The 23,428-nt window shown below is 38.6% G+C and overlaps 1 protein-coding gene across 9 annotated transcripts in view; it reads left to right on the top strand.

Moving 5' to 3' along the window:
* Positions 1-16,699, top strand: part of EVI5 (ecotropic viral integration site 5) — a 73,840-nt gene extending 57,141 nt beyond the window's left edge. For 8 of the 9 annotated variants that reach the window (XM_039727118.1, XM_039727115.1, XM_039727114.1 and 5 more), the window contains one exon: positions 15,416-16,699. In XM_039727118.1, coding sequence (XP_039583052.1) covers positions 15,416-15,721 — 306 coding nt within the window. In that variant the 3' untranslated portion in view covers positions 15,722-16,699. Of the gene's footprint in view, positions 1-11,763; positions 11,774-15,415 lie in introns of all 9 variants that reach the window. The other variant, XM_039727119.1, reaches the window with a different exon arrangement.
* The last annotated feature ends 6,729 nt before the right edge of the window (positions 16,700-23,428 follow it).

Here is a 23,428-nt window from a genome sequence, read left to right as displayed (position 1 = left end):
AAAGGTAAGAAACACTGCTTTGGGGGAAAAGTAGAATTTTTCTTGAAAGCTGTTGCATAATTTTCTCTATACAATCATCTGTTATATGCCTGGCTGAGCATCTGAATTGTCATGAAGGCAGGCAATATGGTACATCTTTAATGTGTATAAGTTAATGTGAACAGGTTGGAAAGAAGATGAGAGAAGATGTTCATAAGCTCACAGAATAATAAGTAATACCAGTGATTTTCTAAACAGTTCATTCTAGTCAAATGTTTATCAGCATTTCAATTTGGGAGAAAGGAAATGCTGTGAAGAGCGTGAATTTCAACAATAGCAGAGTTTGAGTGATTCCATATGGAAGAGCATTCCTCTTTCAGATATGTGCTTTGTGGTGGCTAAATTTTTAATTTCCAAGCTAGGTAAACACTACAGGAAGGAAATCATTCTAGGCTATAAGGAACAATAAGAAGAAATGGCTTGACTTGATGATTTTACAGATCTTTTCTGACTAGTCATTCTATGGTTTTATGAAACTCTGTATGTAATAGATGTGTGCTACCTTGGCAGCATTCTGCATGCTTCTTTACACAGGCTATATTCAGGCCTGGAAGTCTTTGTTTACTAATGACTTATTTTTCCCTTTCCCCCTTACTGTTTATTTGTCTAGTTTTTAAATAAAATCTTAAGAGGGAAAGCAGTGTTTCCTGCAGTGTTTCCTCGAGAAGCAAAATCTGAAGAAAATGGCAACAGGAAGAGGCAAAAATGTTTGCTCTCAACTGCTGAATGTTAGAAGTATAATTCAGTCAATGCCAGTTAAATGAACAACTTCCTTAAATCTGCACTGAAGTGTCTTCATGCATACGTCCATTAATGGCCATGTTCTTTGTTTTTTGGCTAGCTGCTTTCTGATTCTACTTCTGCAAAAGCTAAAAGAAACGTTACACATTTGCAAATGCATCTTCCTGAAGATAGGGTGATGGTGTATGTGACATGCTGACCACAATCTCCCAGCTGGTTAGCATGTAAAAGGCACTGGAAAAGGAACAGAGCTCTTGGTGACTGTATGGTTACCTTCTAATACCTTGTAATTGTGTAACTTTAAACTGCACTTAAATGCAAATATTAATTAAAGCAAAACTTATAATTTAAGGTAGGGGTGGTATGGATATGTGTGAAACAAGTTAAAATGTCTTGGCATGACCATCAATGTTGATTCTGCTTATTTAACTTTTTTTCCCTCTCCAGCACTGCATTTTTACAGATTTTTACACCAGAAAAGTTGCAGTTTCTGCATCTGAATAATGGAACAAAATAATGACCAAATCTTGCATTGAATACAAGTAACTGCTGACTAAGTCCATCCTCTGGCCTCTGGATGAACACTATTTCATGCCTTTGGCCAGCAGTATGAATGGAAATGTTTCTGTGTCAGTGGAGCCTGGAGGAGCTCTATACTGTAATTCAATTCTGTGATATCATCCATCAGAAGGCGATGATACCAAGCTGTGGCAACAGCATGATCCATTTGCAGAATTCCTGTGAAAGATCTACTGTTCCTTCAGTGTTTGCAAGGCAGGCTGGTAGCCAGGCACAGGGAAAGCTAGAATATCAGCGAGGAGCACCAGTAAGGACAGCACAGAGTCACTATTACTGAGCAGTGTCTAAAGGTGAATTCTTTACTAAAAGGTGGGTTGAAGGTGGGAGTTTGCTATGGTATATGTGCAACAAGCTGCTGCTGTACAAGCTAGTGAGTTTTAGGGTGAGAAAAGTTTGGCCCTTAGTATTCAGATATTTTTCTCAGTCATTCTAATGTGATAACCTAAATCAGCTATGTGTTGTAAGTCTGCATGCTGTATCAAATGCATCACTCAAATCAAATGAATCAATGGATTCAGGCTACAAAGTGCAATTGTTTGGAAGTTTTTTTAAGTGTAAACAAAACTTCTGAAAAATAAAATTAATTTTGGTTATCTTTTGCTGAGCTCAAAATTTTGCATGCTTCTTAAGAATAATGCAGTTTTCAGCCAAAAGGATAAATTTCAGCTGCTTTTATTACTCACCTAGGAATAGTAATGCTACAGTCAGTATTCAAATAAAATTATTAGAGGCCTTATTTGTAGTAAATTCAGGTTGTGTTCCTGTTACTGAATAAAACTGCACATACTGGAAATCAGCAGTATGGCACCCACAACTGAACTGATGAGCCCCATTGGTATTAAATGTACATGGTAATTAAATAGAAAAAGATGCCTTTTTTTCGTACCATTCAAACACTGTAAAATAACTATAAATGGAATTATTGGATTTTTGGCTTGTTCTAACAAGCTGTCTGACTGATTAATTTTATACTAACCAGAGGATTTCTGTAGCATGGTAAACTGAGTTGAATGTTAACTACTTCAGAGTAAGTCTTAAACATGTAGTTGATAAACACTTCAGGAGAACAGACAAAATTTGGAGCTTTGAGAACATTATAACCAGAAGTTGTCAACTTCTGCTCTACTAGGCTCTAGACTTCTGTAAACTTCTGCTTTACTGATGAACACTGCAGTGTTAGGTTAATGGTTGGACTCTGTAGAGGTCTTTTCCAACCTTTACAATTCTGTGATTCTGTGCACATTGTCTTTAAGTCTATTTACATGCACCTCTTTCTTTGCACTGATTTGAACAACCAAATACAGGTTAGGCTATAAATATTAAGTATAATTTTTAATGTTATGTAAAATAGTGAATTAATTCTTTAATTCCTCAGTGCAACCAAAACTCCACTCAGAAATCAAATACATGTAGGTCAATTATTACTTACTTGCATTTTGAATTTTAGTAAACATATCTGGTTTTATACTAATTCACTAGAAAGTTACTGACAGCTATCCTGTAATCTTTTACACAACCTATCAGTATCCAAAGAACAGCTGATGCGTAATGAAAGGACACTCAGATGGAAGTATTTCTAGTTAGCCAGTAGCTAATCTCGTGATCAGTCATGTATATTAAGTGCTGTACTTCCTTTCCTCCTTACTGGCCGAGTTTGTGATTTATTTGGCACTAAGTTGTTACGTGGTTGTGACTTACGACTTTACTGTTGAAGGCTGAAACTATTGTGAAAACCTGAAATGTTGAGGATCATCACAAATGTGATGTCATGATGTAAACTTCTTTGAGAGCTTTCAATATGTACCAGCCTTAGATGCTCTGCCTTTTCAGAATCTTGTGTTCAGTTGCCATTTGTTCTTTTCATTCATTGAAGTCTTTCCACCTAGCATTTTCCTTTTTTCCTTTTCCCTCCCATTCTTAAAGGTATGTCTGCAGCATTCCTGACTTCTAGCTTAGCAAGATTTTAACTTAAAATGCTTTCTTATTGTGCAGCCCCAATAGGCTGCAGCTTCAGTGAAGCAGCTGTTGTTACTCTTGTCAGTAAGTACAGAAGCTTGGCTGCCCTGTGTTTGGCACAGGAGAAATAAGTCTAGTGATCAGTCTATTGTGTCACTTGACCGCCCAGTTCATGTGCTCTAACTGATGTAACATAAATGGCCTGAGCACACAGGCCCTTTAAGGTTGTCCTGTGCTTAGATACTTGCAGGCTGCACCACCATTGCTAGTATTTCACAGAAGGTGCCTTGGTTAGGTACAGCAATGTTATGTGAAAGCAACCTCTATGAAACATTTTTACTGTTCAAAAGAATAGATCACTAAGTAGGTAGTACTGAAGTAAAGCTGTTAATCTATGTGGAAATGAATACATTGGAAGTTTGGCCTGTTACAAGTTTCCATTAAGTAAATTTGAAGGCTTAAGAAAAACTATGGCTATTGAACAAGCAGTTATTCTTTTAAACACAAATCAATCATATTCTAGAGAAACAAGGAGGAGGTTGTTTGTAGTTTCCCACCTTTTCCTTTTAATTCAAACTGAATGGAATTAAATGATTTATAAACTCTTGAAGTTCTGCATTTCATGCACTGCCTCTCTGTATGTGCAGTCACTGTATATATATTACCCAGCAGCTGCTTCTGCTTCCTGTTGGATGTTGCAAGGCTTGTATGTGTTACCTAGATTACAGGGGTGGTACAAAAGATTAGAATTGATGTGCTTACCCACAAACTACACTGGCAGACCACAAGACACCTTTGGAGACAAAAGCAAGTGGTTTCCAGTCTTTCAGACTTTGTGATTTAGGACTGAAATGCTTAAGTTTGTTTCACATGAAATTTTACAACGTTTGCCTCTGTCGCACTGTTAGGTGATTTTTGTTGCTCTTGGAATCCCTGTAAGGGTTTGTTTTGCTGTAAAATTTCAGGCTTTTATCTTTATGTACTATACTATTTCACATGTAGATTTGGTTTAATCTTAAGATAGTTTTCATATTAAAAGCTGAATTCTGCCTAATGTGTTGCTTGTACAAAATCAAGTAGCCTCTACAGTTTGGGAGTGTGGATGTGTATTGGCTGTCTGTGTTAGAGGCCAGCTTTATGAAGGGAACAGCAACATACAGAACGTACAGCACTTCCTTTACTTCAGGAAGGGTTTTTCCCTTAGGAAGCAGGAATGTGGATGTTGAAGATAGCCCATTTTTCAGTTTTACTATGACATCTGTGCATCTGCACAGACTGTTCCACCCACCATGAATTTAGAGAGGTGATTACTGGAGTTTAGGAAGAATATTGTGAAAGTACCACTACATGATTTGTTCTTTTTTTTTTGGTGTGTGCATCTGCTATTGACCAATTTCAGAGGGAGAATACAGAGTTTTCTCCTAGCTGTTTCTTTCGAATGAGATACCCTCTTGACAAATAATTAGTTGCAGTATTTTGAAAAGAAGCAAGAGGATGTGCAGATCTTATGCAGGTATGTTTGATATTTGAATGAAAACCAAAATTCTGATGTTAGTGTGACACACAGTCCAACATACAGAAACTGCAGCTTGTCCAGTTAATGATATCTCAGCACGGCTGATGGAAAAGAACAAGATGGCAAATTACTGGAGCATTACTGTTCTGCCAAAATAATTTTCATGCATTTAGAAGACTATTATTATAGTACTTTAAGTAAAATTCTAGAGATAAAATTCTTGAATATTGACAGTGCAGAAATTGGGGTATTTAAAGATATTTCCCATTTCAGTATCTGAAAACTTGATGGCTCATGGAAGACGTAGTGAGCATTAGTTTCCTACTCTTCCATTTCCACATAGGTAGAGTTTATCTAGGAATGGATCTGATATTATGGCTTAAGAACCTAATGCAGTCAGTAAGGTTCTGATACAGGTGTTATCTCTTGGTCTGATCGTGCTCCTGGTGAGCTAACATTTTAAGACTGGCTTAATGAAAAGAGATATAAAAGTTGGAGATTAAATACTATGCTTTTAAATTATTTTGCTTGTGTAAATAAAATTCAAGACACTTTAAGTAATGACTTTGAGGATAAATAATGTATAAGTTGTGACCAACAGAGTAATTGGTTATATGGCTGAATTAAGGATACATCTTGCAAGTTGCATTAGGTTTCTAGGCTTTCACTGCTGAAACTAAAGTGGAGATGGAAAAGTAAAGTTGTAGCCCATCAGTGTGAAGGATTAAAAAAAAAATCACTTATATGGACCACACTATTAATATCTAAATAAAATTCAATGCACTATAGTACACAGAATGAAATAATAAACCACATCAACAGTTCCTTTAGTCTTAAATACCATAAACTTATATGGTAGGTAAACTGTGTTTTAAAGCTGTCAAATTATTTCCTTCTTGTAATAATCTTAATAGCTAATAATCTTAAATCAGTTAGTGGTTCTGGACCCCAGCACAGATTGATCCAGGTTGTCCCCCTGAAGAGATGAGGGAATGTTTTTACAAGCAGCTAAATGATGATTTCTGTACTGGCCATAGATGAGAACAAAATTATGATACTGCTTGTGGCCCATTGGAGTAGCACAAGATGGGCTGGCCACTTCTAGCAGATCCTTAGCTCCAATCTCTCTCATAATAATTGCATCTGGGCTTGATTATGGGATACCAGTAGGAAGCAATATTCCTTTTCTCTGTTAATTTTATTATTAGGCTCACATTGAGTCAAATTCAATGCTTATCAAATCAAATGTTTTCTTATCTGGTGCACCACTAGACTACATAGAAGCAGAGCAAATAACTTGAAGTAACATAGCTTTGCATAATGGAGATGAGGAGTGACTGGGGAAAGTGAATTCTAGTTAAAGTTCAGCCTACCAGAAATTTTTTTCAAGTTCTCTGAGGACATACTTGGAGAGCAATGGAAAGCAGCGGATCAGATCATACACGGCAAAAGAGAATGAGAGAAGATCAAATTTATCACCATTTAAGTAGCTGAGGAACAGAAATAGGTAACATTTCTTTTATCAGAACTAAGGCAAAACCAGCAAGGCCAGAAAGGTCTCATTCTCTTTCTGTAATACTTGCAATTAGATATAATGTTCTTTTACTCAGTCTTTTGCCAAGTTATTTCCCCCCTCCATTTCTTCTGCAAGAAGTGTACTATTCCTTTTTCGTGTAGTGCAAGCATCACTACATTTGTCTCTTGGAAACTGTCATTTTACTTGCTCACTTTGATAAAACCAGCTAAGATTTGTGGGATTCATTCCAGTCAATTTTTACTTCAGTCAATTGTTTTCCCTTCATAGTTCTCAGTTCTCTCTCTGTTGAAAGTCCTGTATTAACTCTTGTAAAGTGCTTGTTTCTCTATACAGACTAGAGTCACATTAACATCTTCTAATAGTCTTTTTACTAGACAAATGCTTTAAAAATAGGTGACTCTTTATAAATGTTTTCTTACTTGATAAGAAATGTTGTCCCTGAAAGGAAATATGTTAGCCCTCAGATTTACAAAGTAAGCATTTCAGCTTGTGGTGGAAGTTTATAGCACAATAAATCATGTGCTTTTCTTTTACCATATCTTGCAAGAACAGTTGGACAAGAGATGATCAGATTTTTCCCTCCCCACAAATAGAGCTCTTGCAAGGACAGCTAAAAAATGTAGTTGCTTTACTAGTATGTGCTGGCAGAGTCTGATTTAAGTGGTTGTGGTCAGTCTGAGGAACCTGTGATGTGATAAGATAGCGTTTGTGAGGTCATGTGGTTTGCAAACACCCAATCTAATGTAGCAGCTTTGTCTACACAGGATAGTTAAATATATACTCTATACTGGAGAAAAGTGAATTGCTTTATTCCTTTAACTCAGCTTGTCCTTAAAAGAGTCAGAGTTGTTATATTGGCTTGATAATACCCAGATTATTACTGAAAGACTGAACTGATTGGGAGATTTAATTATTCAGTAGCTTGCTCCAATTTAATTGCTCTTAATAAAGCAACTACCTTTAGAAACTATCTCACTAAATAAAAAAAATCAACAGGCAGATGGAATATGCAATGGAATCCCTGTATATTTCTTTAATTCAATTAACTTTGTGTGGTCATGGTGTACTTAACACAGACATGTTACACTTGCCCTAAATTACAGTATTGATTCCATAATGATGGTCTTCATTCCATGAATTGTCATCTTTGTGTCAGATACGGTTGAGTCCTCTCCCTTCCCCCCTGGTAACACCATCAACAAAATATTTTCCATCCCTCATGAGGGTGAAGAAAACCTCTAAATGTGATCAATATAACCAGGACAGTGGTGTAGTCTGTACTTAAATGGAACAGGTATGACTTTGTTTACTTGGGTGAGGGCAATGGTTTTTGGTATGAATCTTAACTGTTTCACTGCCACTAGTGACAGACTGAATTCAGTGCTAAAATAAATGAAGATTGGTGATTGCTCTTTTTATAAACATTTTCCCCCTTTGTCCTGACTGCATCCTACACGTCAGAGTTCCAGATCTGTCTTGCTGAGCAGTGTAATAGTTCTTGATTGCAGCATTAGAAATAAATATAGCTAGCTATAATTAATTACACAGTGTCCTTTAAATTTTGTATGAATTGCCAAAGCAAGTAAACTGATTAAAGTTATTTCTTTATCATGGCATTATAATGTTCTTGAGTGTTAAAGCTGTGTGACCTGTCTGCTTTATTGATTAGAGCTATGTCAGGGTCTGTCACGTTTTTCTGCCTATAAATCAAATTTTGGGGATTGAAAAATCTACTGGTTTATCTGAGTAGTTATTCCTTGCAAAAACTGTGTATTAGCACCCATACACAGGTGACAGCTCGGGGACAAAACGAGCTCAGGAGAAGATTGCCATGTTAGTTTGTCTCTGTAAGCTTACCTGAATATAAGCAGGCAAACAGTAGAAATGTGGTGGAAACACCTCCTAAAATTCTTTTATCAATTTGAGTGGCAGCCAGCACAGATGAAAGTAGTTTCTGCAGTCAGGGGCAGAAATGTTACTTAGTCCATTTAAAAATGCTGAATTTAAGTACTGCTTTTAAATGACAGAGTAAAAGTGTGAAATGCTCATTTCCTGTAACTGTTGCCTGTAATGGGTGCATTTTCTTTCTCTATCAGCCAGTACATTCTAGTTAATACTTGAGGTTTCAGTGACATTTGTATTTATAGATGCATACGGTAGGGAGGAGTATAGAGATTTAGGTGTTTTCTTGACTGTAGTAATTGCAGTACATTAAGTGTGATTGCACTGCTGTTTTAAAATATTTTTGTTGCTGTGTCCTCACACCAAACAAACACTTCCATTACAGCTTCTTGTAGAAAGAGTTTCTGGGAACTTTCTATAAATAACTAGCTAGTAGGTAGAAGGAAAATTCCTAGGCCTGTTATCCTGGAACTTCCTTTGGATTGGCACACAGTCTCACTACAACAAACCTGTCAGCTCTTACAAAAATTCCCTCAAGAGATAAAACCTGACACAGTTACTAAATACTGACTTCTTTTCAAAATAGCATTTAAGTTGGGTATTCCGCAGTGCTGTTGCTATTTCAATTGCATATTTGATACCTAACTTCAAAGTTAAACTTGATTAGACTGCACTAGATCAAAACCAGATACTTAACCATATGGTGCAGTGATCAAAAAGTCATGACCTCCCATTGATCGCTTTATTGGTTTCCTGTTCTGATTCACTGGAAACCTTCTGGTCTGAACACTTGTTGCTGGTTTTAATCTTTGTCACGTTTACAGTGCAGCAGACTTGTCTATGGTAAAACTGATATACAACCTACATGTAATTTAACATCGTATTTCATTTTAGCTCAGGTACTCTCAAAATGATAATGTTGAAAAAACACACTTTTTATAGAAACTTGAGTCAAGAAATTTAAGAGTACATTCAGAGCAGTATGAAATAAACATGTGGACAACTGGAGATGAGCTCTAGTAGATTTTATTCTGTAGATGTATTTAAGCTTCCTGACAGTTATAGGGATTTTGTAATACACTTTGTATTACTCTTAGACCGAGTATGACTTACGGAAGCTGGCAATTTAAAACAGAAGCCAAATGTTTAAATGCTGTTAAAAAACCCCCAAAGCCTGAAATTACTCAGTCTTGGAAATTCTCTGCCGCTCTTTTGCTTTTCACTTACAGCACACTGGAGGGGTTTTATCTCTTTTTATTGGTATGGTCAGCAAAATTAATTTGAGATAAATATTTCAGGTTGTACAGCAATATGTTGGTTATCCTTTTAAAAGTATGAGTTTCAAAAATAAAGGTAATAGTTTCCTTAAACAGGAGACTTCAGTAATTAACCACATACGCCATCTTGGTGTCCAAGGAGCTAATGATGAGTTGGGCAGATTCAATTAATGCAGTAGTACCTCATGACTGTTGCTTTCAAGCTTATTGTAGATGGAAAAAGGAAAAAAAAAAAAAGTCAGACCCAGAGACTCTGTGGGTTTTTTAACTTTTAAGAATAGCAGCCATACTGGCACAGCCAGAAAAAGGAGCCTAGGTCTGTTCAGGTATTTAATATTGTCATTCACCACTGTTCTGGCTTGGGCCTACAGTAGGATTACCCAGCAAGTTTACTGCTTGCTTTGATTTCTGATGAGCTGCTCTTGCCAGTTTCAAGGGTTTTTTGCTGCAATTGCTTGAAGTGAGAAGTGGATAAATGCAGCTATATCAGATTGAATCTGTTATAAACTCCAAAAATCACAGAATTAACTCAGTTGGAAAAGACCTTTGAGATCACTGAGTCCAGCCTATGACCTGACACCACCTTATCAACTAGACCATGGTACTAACTGCTGCATCCAGTCTTAAACCTCCAGGGCCAGTGACTGTACCACCTCCCTGGGCAGCCCATTCCAATGCCCACACACTCTTTTTGAGTGAGGCGTTTTTTCCTAATGTCCAGCCTAAACTTCCCCTGGCACAGCTCAGCACTTTGTCCTCTTGTCCTGTTGCTGGTTGCCTGGGAGAAAACGCCCTATCTTGCTATAACCTCCTTTCGGGGAGTTGTCAAGAGTGATAAGCCTCCTCCTTCCAGGCTTAACAACCCCAGTGCCCATAGCTGCTCCTCACAGGGCTTGTGTTCTAGACCTTTCACCAGGCTTACTGCCCTTCTCTGGATGTGTCTGAGCATCTCAACATCGCTCCTAAATTGAGGGGCCCAGGTCTGAAAACAGCACTTGAAGTGCAGCCTAACCAGTGCTGAGTACAGGGGAAGGCTGGCTGCATTGTAATACCTGCTGGGTGTAATATTTGTCTGGACTGATATTTATGTCCTTAATGGCAACATATTTCCTACTAAATCTGTTGGAGATGCTACACTTACTTGATTTGCTGTGATAAGCATTTTTCCAAAAGAAGCTAGTGGGAGTGTTTCTAAAGAAATGATAGTGTACTACTGTATGCCTTAAACTGGAGTGATCTTGTTACAATGGGAGAGTCATCACTAAGTAGCAGTCAGCTGTTAAGTAGGATAAGGGATCCCATTAGATGCTGTGGATAATCTCAGGAATTTTTAGGAATTCAAATTAATTTGCTTTTATTCATGTTAAATGTGATTATAATTAAATAGATCATAACTAACTGATTTTTTATTGGCTTATAATTTTCTAAATCTCTATTTTCATGGTGCCAAGTTGACAATGTTTTTCTGAATTATAGGAAAGGTATTTGAAAATCTTTATGACTTGTTTCTTCAGCTAAATGTGGTTAGATCATATTTTCAGCAACATTCTAGTTTTCTTTTGAATCATGTTTGGGTTTTAAGTAGGAAATATTATGAAGTGTTTCAAATGTTACTAAGTTTAGAACAAATAAAGAGGGAACTCTGATTTTTAGATTCCTCTTCTTACAAGTAAAAGCACTGAGAATTCAGTATATTTCTTTTTTAAATAAACATTTAAATGTTACATACTGCCTTCTGCCAAAACCAGTTTTATTAACCCATGGCAGTGCTCACATTTCCATCTTGCTTGTGTACTTCTTGGTTATCGTACTGTGACTAGATTTAGTATTTATTGGGAAGCTTTATTAAAAACTGTCTTTACTACTTTGGAATTCAGTAGATTTCTAGAATTACTGATTGAAACCTTTTAAAGGGAGCAGACAGTAGCATTTTAGTTCCACTTTTCACCACTCAACTCCCAGCTTAAAACCTCACAGGTTACAACATAAAAATGTCTCCCAGAGCTGAAGCTGATCTTTTTCACAAAGTCCCACTTGAAAGTTTAACCTATGTTCCCTACTCAAAAAAAACCAAAGACACTTAGAAATATAACTTGCTTGCAACTATCCCCCTTAAAACTTGATTCTATGATTTAATATGGAACACCTTTTGAATTGTTTAAAACTTCTAAATTTCTCTTTACTGTTTCTCCTTCATGCCTGGCTTGATGAGGCAGTCAGCATCAGGTAAGAAAGTTTATTTTAAGGTTCAAGGATCTGATTGTTAGCCTTTTTCAGCTCTTCTGTATTTGTGGAAGTACACTGTTATCTCTTAAGAGTATCTACAGTTAAGTATTTTCATACATTGACCAGCAGACATACAGTTTATCTTTAAAATGCTGAATTCTTTAGACACAAGAAGGTGTATAAATGTGCACGTTATTAAGATTTTGTTCTTGATTCAGCTGGCTTTTGAAGGGATAATGATGATATATATTTTGATCACGTAATGTTATTAACCCTTTGAAATGTCCTAAAGACCATGTGAATGTGTTGGAGTGAAAACTGGGTTGAAGCTGCAGTCATCTAGACAATATGTCCTGGATTTGAGAATTAAAAGTAAAACACATGGGGTTTACCAGACCTGGTTTTTTATTGGTTGCCTTTTTTTTTTTTAGAGATCAGTTTGCAAGATTTGAGATTCTTGCAAACTGAAGCAGTAAAAACCAGGTTCCTTTAAATGTTACTTGTTGGAGTGACAGAGATGTAGTTCCCTTCACATGAAGGAAGGCCAGACCCAAAACTGAAAGCCTTTAACCAATATCGACTGTATAAAAGAGAAGAGAAACTAAGAGACCCTGGGGTGCAAATCCATACTTTGCTCAACATGGCTGTAGTTCCTTCAGGGATAAGTATGGAGTAGAACTAGGGTATGGGGGGAGTGTTTGGATTGGGCCCACATGTCCTGGATTCCAAGCTCATTGTCTTGGCTAGATGAATGGCAAGATCTTGGCCTAATGCTTTAGTTCCTACCTTAAGCTCTTTTCCCATGTCCAAATGAAACACTGACAACAAGAATCTCAAGTCTGTCTTAAAAAACTGACAAATTAGTTTCAGTGTGAATAAGGTGGTTGTTTGTCTATTGCAGAATCTAAGCCATATCTACACAATGGCAAACATAGAATTGGTAGTTAGAAATCAGGAAAGATGTTTTCAGTTGGTATTGAGTCCTCTGACACTGGCTTAGCATGCAGCCCCAGCCAAATCAGACAAGGCAACACTGGGCATTAATAGGAAGTATATTAAAAACCAAGTAAAGGGAGTTGTATTGCCACTTGGCATCTGGATAGATGTAAAGAATTTAAAGAAGGTCAGTAGGAGAGTTAAAGGGAACTGAATGATGGTTGTCTTGATTAACACATGTTTATGAGAGGCTAAAATGGATTGGAAGTCATCTGCTCTAGAGAGAAAACTGAAGAAGGTACTATGATATGAGTTTCAGAATAATTACCACCCCACCTCCCCCCACATTGTCCTCTTCAGCAGTGTTGCTCTCCAGCCTGTTGATCCTCATAACACAAACGAGGTCTGTGCCACAGTGTTCTGGCTGAGGTGGCCATTTCTGAAGCAGACAGAAATTCTGGAGCTCTCTGACCATTGATAAATGTGTAGTATGTATTCTCTGCAGTATGTTATGTTTTTCCACAGCAGTCTGTTTCCCCTTGCATGCAAGGAGTGCTTAAGAAAAAAGGCAGGCAAGTGTAAAGCTGCAGATCAAAAATGTTTCAGGAAAATCAGAGATTTGTTATTCTAACGAAGGGATGCACAAAGATAACGCAGTGTTTTCTGAGACTCCCTTTAGGAACTGGCAAAGGCTGTGTCTATTTATCATTATCTTCACCAACAGCATTTTCCACAGACTCCCATTTGGAACAGTTGCTGCCTAAAACTGTGAAACCATGATTTTGTCATGTTACCTAAATAAGTTCATCTAAAGGTATCATGTTTAAGTCTTCAGGAAAACAGTTGAGGTCATTGGCTTGGCTTTCTGAGTGTTCAAAACAACTGACATTGAGTATCAGCTTTATAATTTCAGGTGAACCAGTGGCTTAACTGTACAGACCTAAAAGCATATAATTTCTTACTCTAATATGAAGTCTGTAGTCACTTGTACAGCAGTTCTTTTTTTTTCCCTGTGGTAAGGGTGGAGAGAAATTGTTGGGTTTCTGTGTTTTATTTTCCTAGTGACTAAAATTGATAGCTGTTTTGGAAAATTCATGTGGTAGCTAATCTGATCATATTGCAGGATATTTTCAGGAATGATATTTCTAAATAACACAAGAATTTCTGTACCAGGCTTTTTGAATCTAGGTATATAAGCTAGTAAATATTATCTATTCCAGATATATTTATATTTTACATAAGCTGGTTTTGTTTGTGTCATGAGTTATGCTGTACAAGTGTGGAACTCTGTTTTTCTTGTCTTTATGCAAAGTCCTCATGAAACAACAGCAGCCTATGTGTATGTGAAGAAAATGCAAAAAACTAATGTTAGTATGCATAGTAACCACAAAGGTTTACATCTACATCATGTACCCATATTCCTAACAGGGATTTTTTGCTAAAACATCCAAAGTTGGAGTTTTTACATGCTAACATGTAATTTAATGGCTTCTAGCATGATTATGACTCTTGTGATCTTTTTTCAACTCCTTTTTTGTTCTCATCTTCTGCACAAGCCCATGGTAAGTACAGAGATTCTTTCTTCCCCAAATGGACAGGTAAAAATCTCCTATTAGTGTCAATACTGAGGACATACAAGCACTTGTTGTTTATCAAAGGGAATATTGCTTCAGATTTCTGAAACATGAAACAGATTTTGGTAAAGAATCTTCAGCATTTTATTCCTTCTATTCTCCAGGTCTCTTACTGTAAAAAGCTGCTTCCAAATTAGCAATAGATGCATCTTTTAAGCTTTTAGAGTGACATTAGGAAGGTTCTATAATCAGTTTTGAATGTTTAACTGCATCCTCGGGATTTTTTATCTGAATATCTCAGACTGTCAAACTGACCCTGAGGTATTTTCTACTAAAAGCTAACAAAAATGAAATTCTAGATGAAACAAACCAAAACATCATGAAAACAACCAACCTTCAGAATGTCTTCCATGATTTGCAGTTATTTTTCATTAAATTAATAGGGGACTTGCCAAACTTTAGGGCTTTGGGTCTTAGTTTTGAGTAGTTTGAATGCATGGTTGAAATTGTGTATCACTCTGCAGCACACTGAATTAAAATGTTATCTGTCCATGGTCAAACAATAATTTTTCTCTTGTTTGATGTTTTCTTAAAATTGCAGCTACAATCTCTTTATACTGTACTGAGATGTTTCTCTCATACTACTTGATGTGAAATCTCATTGGATCTGAATTAGATAATTAAGACACTTAATGTTGCAACGTAGACTGAACTAAACATACTCTTGGGGGTTTACTTGGGACCTTGTTCATTGAAGGGGGGCTTTCTCAAGTAAGAAATCAGGCAATATGAGAAAGAATGGAGCTGTAAAAATAAAATGTTAAGGCCAAAAGTGCTGTTGAAACAAATAGGTCACTCTAGAAGATAGAAACCATTCTTGTGGGGATATTAAAGATGCAGTAAAAGCAGAATCTCTCATTATTGATTCTAGGTACCTTGATTATTAAGTCTTAAAACTGTAATAGTTGAAGTGATCATCAAATGTGCTACTTTCAGATCTTTCATTTTATCCAGTAAGAGTTCAATGAGGCATTTCTTGAAAATGCACTTTTTTTTTGTTTGGTTGTTTGGGTTTTTTTATTGCTGGACTCTTGAGCTGTGATTAACTGTCAACTTCTACTTTTTCTAACAGATCAAATGTCTAAAAGGCCAGAAAAACTTCTCAGACCAACCCACTTTTGATGGGATTCACATTGTCAACCATTTCACAGGAGATGATGAATCATTTCATTCTTCTGATGAAGATTTTATAACCAACTCCATACAGGAGAGTGGGGTGAACTTTCATCTTCCCAGAAGGACTGGTCAGATGTCTTTGGATCACACACTTGTAGACAGCAGTGACAGTGATACTGAGGAAAGTGCCCTTCAGACTGGGAATTCAGACAAGATGGTTTCTAAGCAGAGAAGAACAGAATCTTACTCTACTACTGTGTGATTATCACTGTGACTAGCACTGAAGACTTCCATATTTCTTTAAGACTGAAATTGTGAGGGAACTGAAACCATGCAGCAGTTGGTTTAGGTAACTATTGGATTTGGTCTGGCCTGTGATAAATATATACATGTACTGTCTATCTGCCTTCTCTCTTTGCCAAATCTTGCTAATGACATACCATTGCCATAAAACAGGCTGGGAAGAAGTTGATGGATGACAGTTTTGACAGTATTATTGAATGTTCTTTGGTTTAGAAACTGCAAATATATTATTTCTTTAATGTGTAAGAAGCAGTTTTGCTGTTCACAAACACAGGAATTATTTTCCTCAAAAGAAATTGCTTTTGTGCAATATTTTATGCTCTGAACAAATGTGTATGTTTTACATTGTTATCGTTTTGTGATCAAGATGGACCCTAGTAAACCATCTGATCATGACACACACACACATATATATATAATTATCTTATGCTTCTCAATTAATTTTGGTTTTTTACTAAAGTTATTGGATGCCCACAGTAGGCTTGAAAGGCAAGCCTTTATCTGTACTACTTCATATATGCAAATAATGGTCACTAATGTCATAAAAGTGTTTTTCACCATTTTCACTTAAATCTAATGTGCATCTGCTTTTGATGTTGCTAAATAATAAATGGTCTGAATATGTTAATTACAATAATGTTTATTTTGTACATATTTATGTATCTACACCAAGCTGAAAATGTACATTACTCCATTTTATATGAGGAATGTAAATGTTGCGATATTACTGTCTCTGGTATTCTAACAGGAAAATGAATTCTGTATATACACACTAAAAGTGAATTACTAAATAAAGGCAAAACACTAACTTTGCATTAAGTTTCAGCCTAGCTACACTAACGGGCTCATGTCAGAAATGCTTGTTCAAAACACTATTGACTGAAATCTTTTACCTTCATGTATATGTAATGAAAATAAATTTTTCATGATTTAACAAGGTTGCAGCATTTACTGTTTAGTCCCTTCCAAGCTATAGTCCTCGATTACCACATAGTTACTTGCAGGCTCCAGCTAGGTTCAAATAAGGTGAAGAATTATTCATGTCTTAGTTTTAATAAAGCCACAGTCAGTGCAGTGGAAATACGTACAGTCCTCTTAGAGTTTATATCACAGAGCTACCTTGGAAATAAGCTATTGGTGCCATCAAATAGTGACTGAGCAAAGCAGTGAGAGCTGAGCTGAGCAATCTGCATCCAGTCTCCTGAAAACTGAGAGCTGGTCAAACTGCCTTAGCTTCTTGAACAGAACAAGATATTCTGCTGTTGTCATATGGGCATTTACGTTGACTTGCAGACACGTTCCAGAGGCAAAAATATTGTGTTATTGCCATCTTATGTAATTAGGCAGTCCTTAAGATTTCTTTTAGCAATGTTTGCAACTGTTCTATTAAACAAAAAGTAGCGATGCAGAGGTTTGGTACGGATAGGCAGTGTGTATGTTAACTGGCTGGGTACCCACAACAAGCAGTGCAGTTGTTTAAAATTGCAAAAAGTGTGGAAGTGTTCTGCTGAATGCATCTGCTGGTCCCATTAGGCATTTCCTTTCCCTTTATTTCAAATGTGTTTTCAGAAAGAAACAGCATGACTAGGAGATAAATGCTCAAATGATAGAGAAGAGTGTATGAAAGCAGCATATTATGGGCACCTCAGCAATATTGATAACAATATATCTGCCTAGGTGCAATCTAATTTAAATCTTGAAGCACGTTGGTGACAACTTCCAAATTACTGATTTCTGCTCCTAACTTGTTTCAGTATTTCTGCCAAATTTCCCCACATCCTACCAGTGAATATGTAGCTCCAAGTACAGCCTGTGGAAATTGCCACTTTTGACTTGGATTAGCTGAGTGATTCTTATTCCTGTTGAAAATGTCATGTATGCAAAACCAAATCAGGAGCACTTTCGTTCACAAATGAGTAACAGTTGTCTTCTTTCCTTCCAATGAGCATCTGCTAACCTATCTTTGCACCTGGATCATTGTAGCCCAAGAGGATAGGTGACAAATGTCTTGTTGCCTGTCATCATTACCAGCTGCAAGCCTCTCTTAAAGGTAATGGTCTGTAATAAGTGGCAGGCGTAAAATTCAGTTGGAGGGCCATAAAAACTCTGTCTGTTTGAATAGTGAAGTGTTATGATTTTGCAATAACTGCCTTACGGTTCAAGTGATAGCAAATGAGATTAGATGGCAAGGATTGTTTCCTGAACTTCTGTGGTTTTAAAGTATACAAATAGAATAAATACTGATGCAATAACAGCATAAATAAAAATATGCAGAAGTCCTTATCCAACTGAGTACATCTCTTCTGGTGATAAAAGTGAATCACTGAACATATTGCAATTTCAGACTTGGTTATACACATAGTACCTTAGAAAGAGAGCCCAGGACAGGTTCTTCAGAATCATTCTGCTTTTCTCCAACTCTTCTGGGAAATAAATGACACTAATCTCTTTGCCTATGTACATTATAATTTGAATATACATCAGAATAATGACAAAGCATTAACATAATATATAGAATAATGTGTCAACAAATAAAACATGCTAATTTTGCTACACACCATGACCTTTCTTTCATGACCTTCTAACAAACATTGCTATTGGCTTAGATTTGCTCTTGCATGCAGGCTGGAAAAGCTCAATATGAATGCTAAAAGCAGAAGGTAACAAAGCATGTAAACAGGAAAATTCAGATTCCTAAATATGCAAGTTCTACAACTGAGAAAACAGGTGGAATAGGGAAGGGGAATGCCTTGCTATATGTGGAGTTTTTGTGAAAATTACATTTTATGTTTGGTAGTGAAAATGGCTCTGATTTCCCCAGTCTGATAATCAAGTGTCTTTGCTAATCAGAGAACCCTCAACATTTTCTTATTTCTCCCCACTAGAGGAGTGAATATTTTAGGTACTAATAGCATTTATCACTATACCTCTTCTAAGCCATTTCACATGTTAGAAGTTTATAACGTTTATGAAAAATTTGTAATGTGTCTAGTTGGGAGAAAGTACATCTGTGGAGTTAAGAAATTGTATTGCACTCACAACTCAACAACTACTTGTTCACTTTGGTCAGGTTTTTTGTTGTTTCTTGACAAAAAGCAGGCATCATTTATATACACATCCACAAAGTACTGCTTTCCAAAATTCAATTTCTATGTTAAGTAAAATACCTTGCTACAAAAAGGACTAAAAGAAGCATTCACATTGGAGTTTGCATAAATTTATCAAAACCACTTTGTACATCCTGCTGTTGAACTTGATCAGTAGTGAACCCTTTTGTGGAACTGCAACACAGAAGGAACTGCATGTTTTTCTGAGGAATTAATGTAATCACTGTTTGATATCAGAGACAGTGCTAGGGACTTGGTGAAATGTGATGCTTAAACACTTAAGCTAAAAAGACTTAAAGATATGGTAGTATAAAAATATTCACATTTTATACATGATATGCTGCTAATTCCCCTACCTGTAGAGGCTCCAAATAACATAATTCTCTTGGGGGAAAGGTAGAGATCCCCTAGGAAAGCCATTATGGTAGTCCTGGAGACGAAAATTTTAAAAATCAACCTATAAGATAGAAGTTAGTGCAATCTATATGGAAACTACAGTGTTATGTTCAATCATGCACACCAGCTACTAACTCTGTGTATTAAAAGGGAAGATAAAAGCTATGAATAACTATTAGATTTCTAGATTCAATGAAGTACATCTTTGTTCTGTGGAATACTCTTATCAGTATATATTCTGTAATCCTCTGAGAATTTTACCTGCTGATGGAGGTTTTTGGTTTTGGGTTTTGGTTTGGTTTTTTTTTGGGGGGTGGGTTGGTTGGTTGGTAGGTATTGGCTTGGGGTTTTTTTGTTTACAAACTAGTCCAAGACACAAGAAAAATCAGTAAAATGCATTTACACAGTAGGCAACAGAAGCAGAAATTCTGAATGATGGAAAGTACACAATAAATTGACTTTCAATATAACTTCTACATAGCATGAACTTTCAGCTTCAGAGTAAACATGCTAATGTATGCATGGACACTAAGACACAGCTGGACACTAAGACACAGCTGCTAGATCTAAGATACAGCAGCTTAATGCTCTCCTTTTCCAGGAACTAATTTTTACATTATTTCACAATTATGAAAAACACAAGCCATGTGCCATACTCTTTGAATTACATAGTACTGCACAAGTGACTGAAATTTCTAGTGCCCCACTATCAAAACTAGAACTCCTATGAAAACATTTTGCATAATCTATGTTCTGTAGCTGTTGATTCAACAGTTTTCTGTTCATAAAGGAGGTATATTCTGGGTCCACTACTTCCCAAAGCTGGAATCCCTCTTTTCACCCCAGCCTTTAACACCACAGTCTACCATCACTTTCCCTCTCCAGTTTGTGCTCACAGTGATAATTTTCTAATCTGCTCTAGGAGCAGCAGAAGTTTCTTTGGTTTCCCCAGCAATCAAAAAATTGCTGTCAAAATCACTGATTAATTTCTGACACTTACAGCATGTGTTTATGCCATAAGGTGGACCACAGAGAAGGTGGTCCCACAAGATGCTGGGAGAAAAAAATAAACAAGCAACATGTTAAAAGTAACTTTTTAAAAGTTTTACAAAGGTAAAGACACACTTCCCAATGGAATGCACAGTGCTACAAGTTCTAGCAGCCTTTCATAGTGGAACTGTTCTGCATAACTGCAATCCCAAGTTTTATCACTTGAAAGTGGGTATAAATTCCCCACAGCATCACCCTTTTTGCTGCCTTCTCCCAATCCTGACTCCCCCCACACAGGAAACTGCTTCTCCTCCTCTCTGTACCAAGCAGCTAACCTGTCAAATCCTGTTCTTCAAATCCTTCCTCCTGTTGCAAAGTGTCTCATCACTTCTGAAGAAAAGATCTCACCTCCAGCTTGTCACCTTTGGTGCCTTATCTGATGGTGTTTTAGCTCTAATGCTGGCACCAGGCAGCTACTGTAAACTGTGCAGCGGATTACACTGAGTAGCTCTTCAATCTTAAACACGGCTATAACATAATCCCACCCTACTTTAAACTCCTCCTTTTATTTATTTCTTCCCCTCTCTTGTCACTATGGTGTAACAATCATGTGCCATCGCATTCAAATGCATCTTACAAGTTTTTATGTTTAACTTTGAATATCACACTCCGTTTGAGAGAAGCATTAGCGTAACTTCGTTAAAACCCAGCCTTACATTTCCCAAGAATTACATCGCTGTGCCAGCTCTGGGCTTGGCATAGGGCTTTAGGGCTTTTCCACGCTGGACCACAGAACACTTGGCATTGTCACACAGCTCGTCACTGCACACGTAAGACCAGGTCAATGGTTACCGAGCTGCGGCACGCAGATCACACCGTAAACCAAGAATAAAAGCTGAAGCCCTTCACCTCTGCTCGGCGTGCTGCTAGTGCAGACAGCAGCTCCTCTCGGGGTGGCAAGAGCCCCGGGACGATGGCTGTGGGAGGCTGCCGAGGGCTCCCCTCAGGGCTCCTCGCCTCGCCGGCCTCGCGCCACCGCCCGCGGGCACGTGACGCGGCAGCCCGCGCGCACCGGGCGGCCCCGCGCCCGGGCCCGGGCAGAGCGGGCTGTGCGAGCCCCCCGGGCAGAGCGGGCTGTGCGAGCCCGGACGGCCCCGCTAACGCCGGCCCGTGCCATGACCCGCAGCCCGCCACGTCCCGGCCAAGGCTGCTGCTCGCCTTGCGGTGTCAGAGCTAAAGACAAAACCTCGCAGGTGGCCTCGGGTCATCCTCCGCACCGCTCGGGGGGCAGCGCTCGCGCCCCGCTTCCCCCGTCCTCACCGGCGGCGTGACAAAAATCACCCGTCCAGCCGAGACCCGGGAAGGCAGAGGATATGCTTCAGCACGAACTAGTTTTGCAAAACACGAAACACAGCCGCTTTCGTACCATTTCTTCTCTAATCGTTTGAGAAAACTGACACCCCAGGAGCCGGAGGTGCGTTCGCTGTGCCCGTGCAGCACCCACGCTCACGCGAGAGATTATACGCTGGATTTAGCATTTGCTTTGTTCACTCATTTGATTTATTTATTTCTGCTGAAAGGGTTTAACCCGATTAGGAAGCAGTAGGTGAGAAAGGGCCGTCCGCAGGTGGGCACACGGGGCTCAGCAGGGTGCCTCCCGCAGGACAGTCCCGAGCGGAGCCGCTCGGCGCCCGCTGCCCATCCCGCTTCCTGGAAAACTGCAAGCACCCTCCGAACGGAGATCACCACGCCCTACAGCCCACAGCAGCACCTGTACACATTTCGAATTTACATATATGGAGACGAATGTGTATTTTCTTGTAACCAGGTCACAATTATTTATGAGCGTTACTAGTAATTTAATGTGTTCTGATGTTTTCATTACACAGTCAAAGAGATGTGTAGCAAGGTAAACGAAAGGGCATGAATTTATCATTCCATTTCAGAGGCAAACGAGAAAGACTGTTTTGCAAAAAGTGAGTCAACGAAGACGCATACACGAAATCACACCCAGTTGTTCTAATCTGGTTATTTCTACTGATTCCAGCATTGATTCTTGAAGCTGAAGGCGTGAATGGTCTTCGGAGTAATCAACGTAAAGTTGATCTCAGCAAGGCGACCGCGGTACGCAGATGCTGTAAGTAAAACTGCTGTGCCCAGCACCAGGAACTTTCCGGCAAAAATGAAGGTATCAGTCGTGTTCTTCAGCTTCCTTTTGTGTCACAGTAAAGCATCACACAGTTGTTGGACAGTTTTACTCCAGGTGGTGTTCGCTTGCTTAGTTAGATTTTGGGAAGTCAGGCTAGTCCTATGAACCGTAGGGGCTCACAAGCACCAAGTGGTTAATTTTTCTGTAAATGCTTGGGGACTGGTGGTGAAAAAAAAAGCATCTGGTCTCAAAGCCAGCATACTCCTTAGCGTGAGGGAGGCTGAAGTGTGCTTCTGTCGTTTCTGAACGGGAAATGGTGTCAAACCTCGATTCGCTCACTGCAGTGTCGCACTTCAGTCGACCCTACAGTCACCGAAACGAAGTTGCTGATGGCCTGAGATGTGCAAGAGCGAAGCCCAGAACCGCCTCAGAAAGACACTGAAGACCTAAGCCTGACTTCCTGGCTGCATTAGGAATCCGAGATCAGACCTGAAAAACTGTATTTTGGAGTCGTGTGAGTGCATAAAGCAATGCGAACCTTTTTCTTTTTGCAGAAGGGAGCAGGCTTCCCCGTGTGCAGCACAAGGGTCCCCACCGGTACAGGATGTTGCCTGATGCGAATCCCGTTACTTTTCTCGTCGCCGGTACCTCACGGATCCTCCCCAGTTAGCACCTGAGCACCGGCACGCAGACGAGGAAGGAGGGCAATCTCTCCCCTCTTTGCCTGGCTCCGCTCCGCTTTCGCCTTAGTGTTTGAATCGCTGTCAAGCAACAGTAGCGGGGGGGGGCGGGTTGGGACGAGGACGACGGGGACGGGACGGGACGGGGGGACGACATCTCTCGCCTACCTCTTCCATATTTAACCATTACCTAAATCCGAAGGGAAATGAGCAAACCTCTAGGCTTGGGTCTTAAGGTATTTTCAGCGCCGCTGGGCGTATTTATCCCAGAAGAGTTTTCCACAACAAGTTATTTCAAGCCTAGGAGAGGTCTCCGTCGCCGAGGGCCCGGCCTTAGCCCCGAT

The sequence above is a fragment of the Passer montanus genome, unplaced genomic scaffold, assembly GCF_014805655.1.
Source record: "Passer montanus isolate IOZ18808 unplaced genomic scaffold, ASM1480565v1 scaffold60, whole genome shotgun sequence".
Classification (NCBI taxonomy): domain Eukaryota; kingdom Metazoa; phylum Chordata; class Aves; order Passeriformes; family Passeridae; genus Passer; species Passer montanus.
This window is presented reverse-complemented; position numbering and strand designations above follow the sequence as displayed.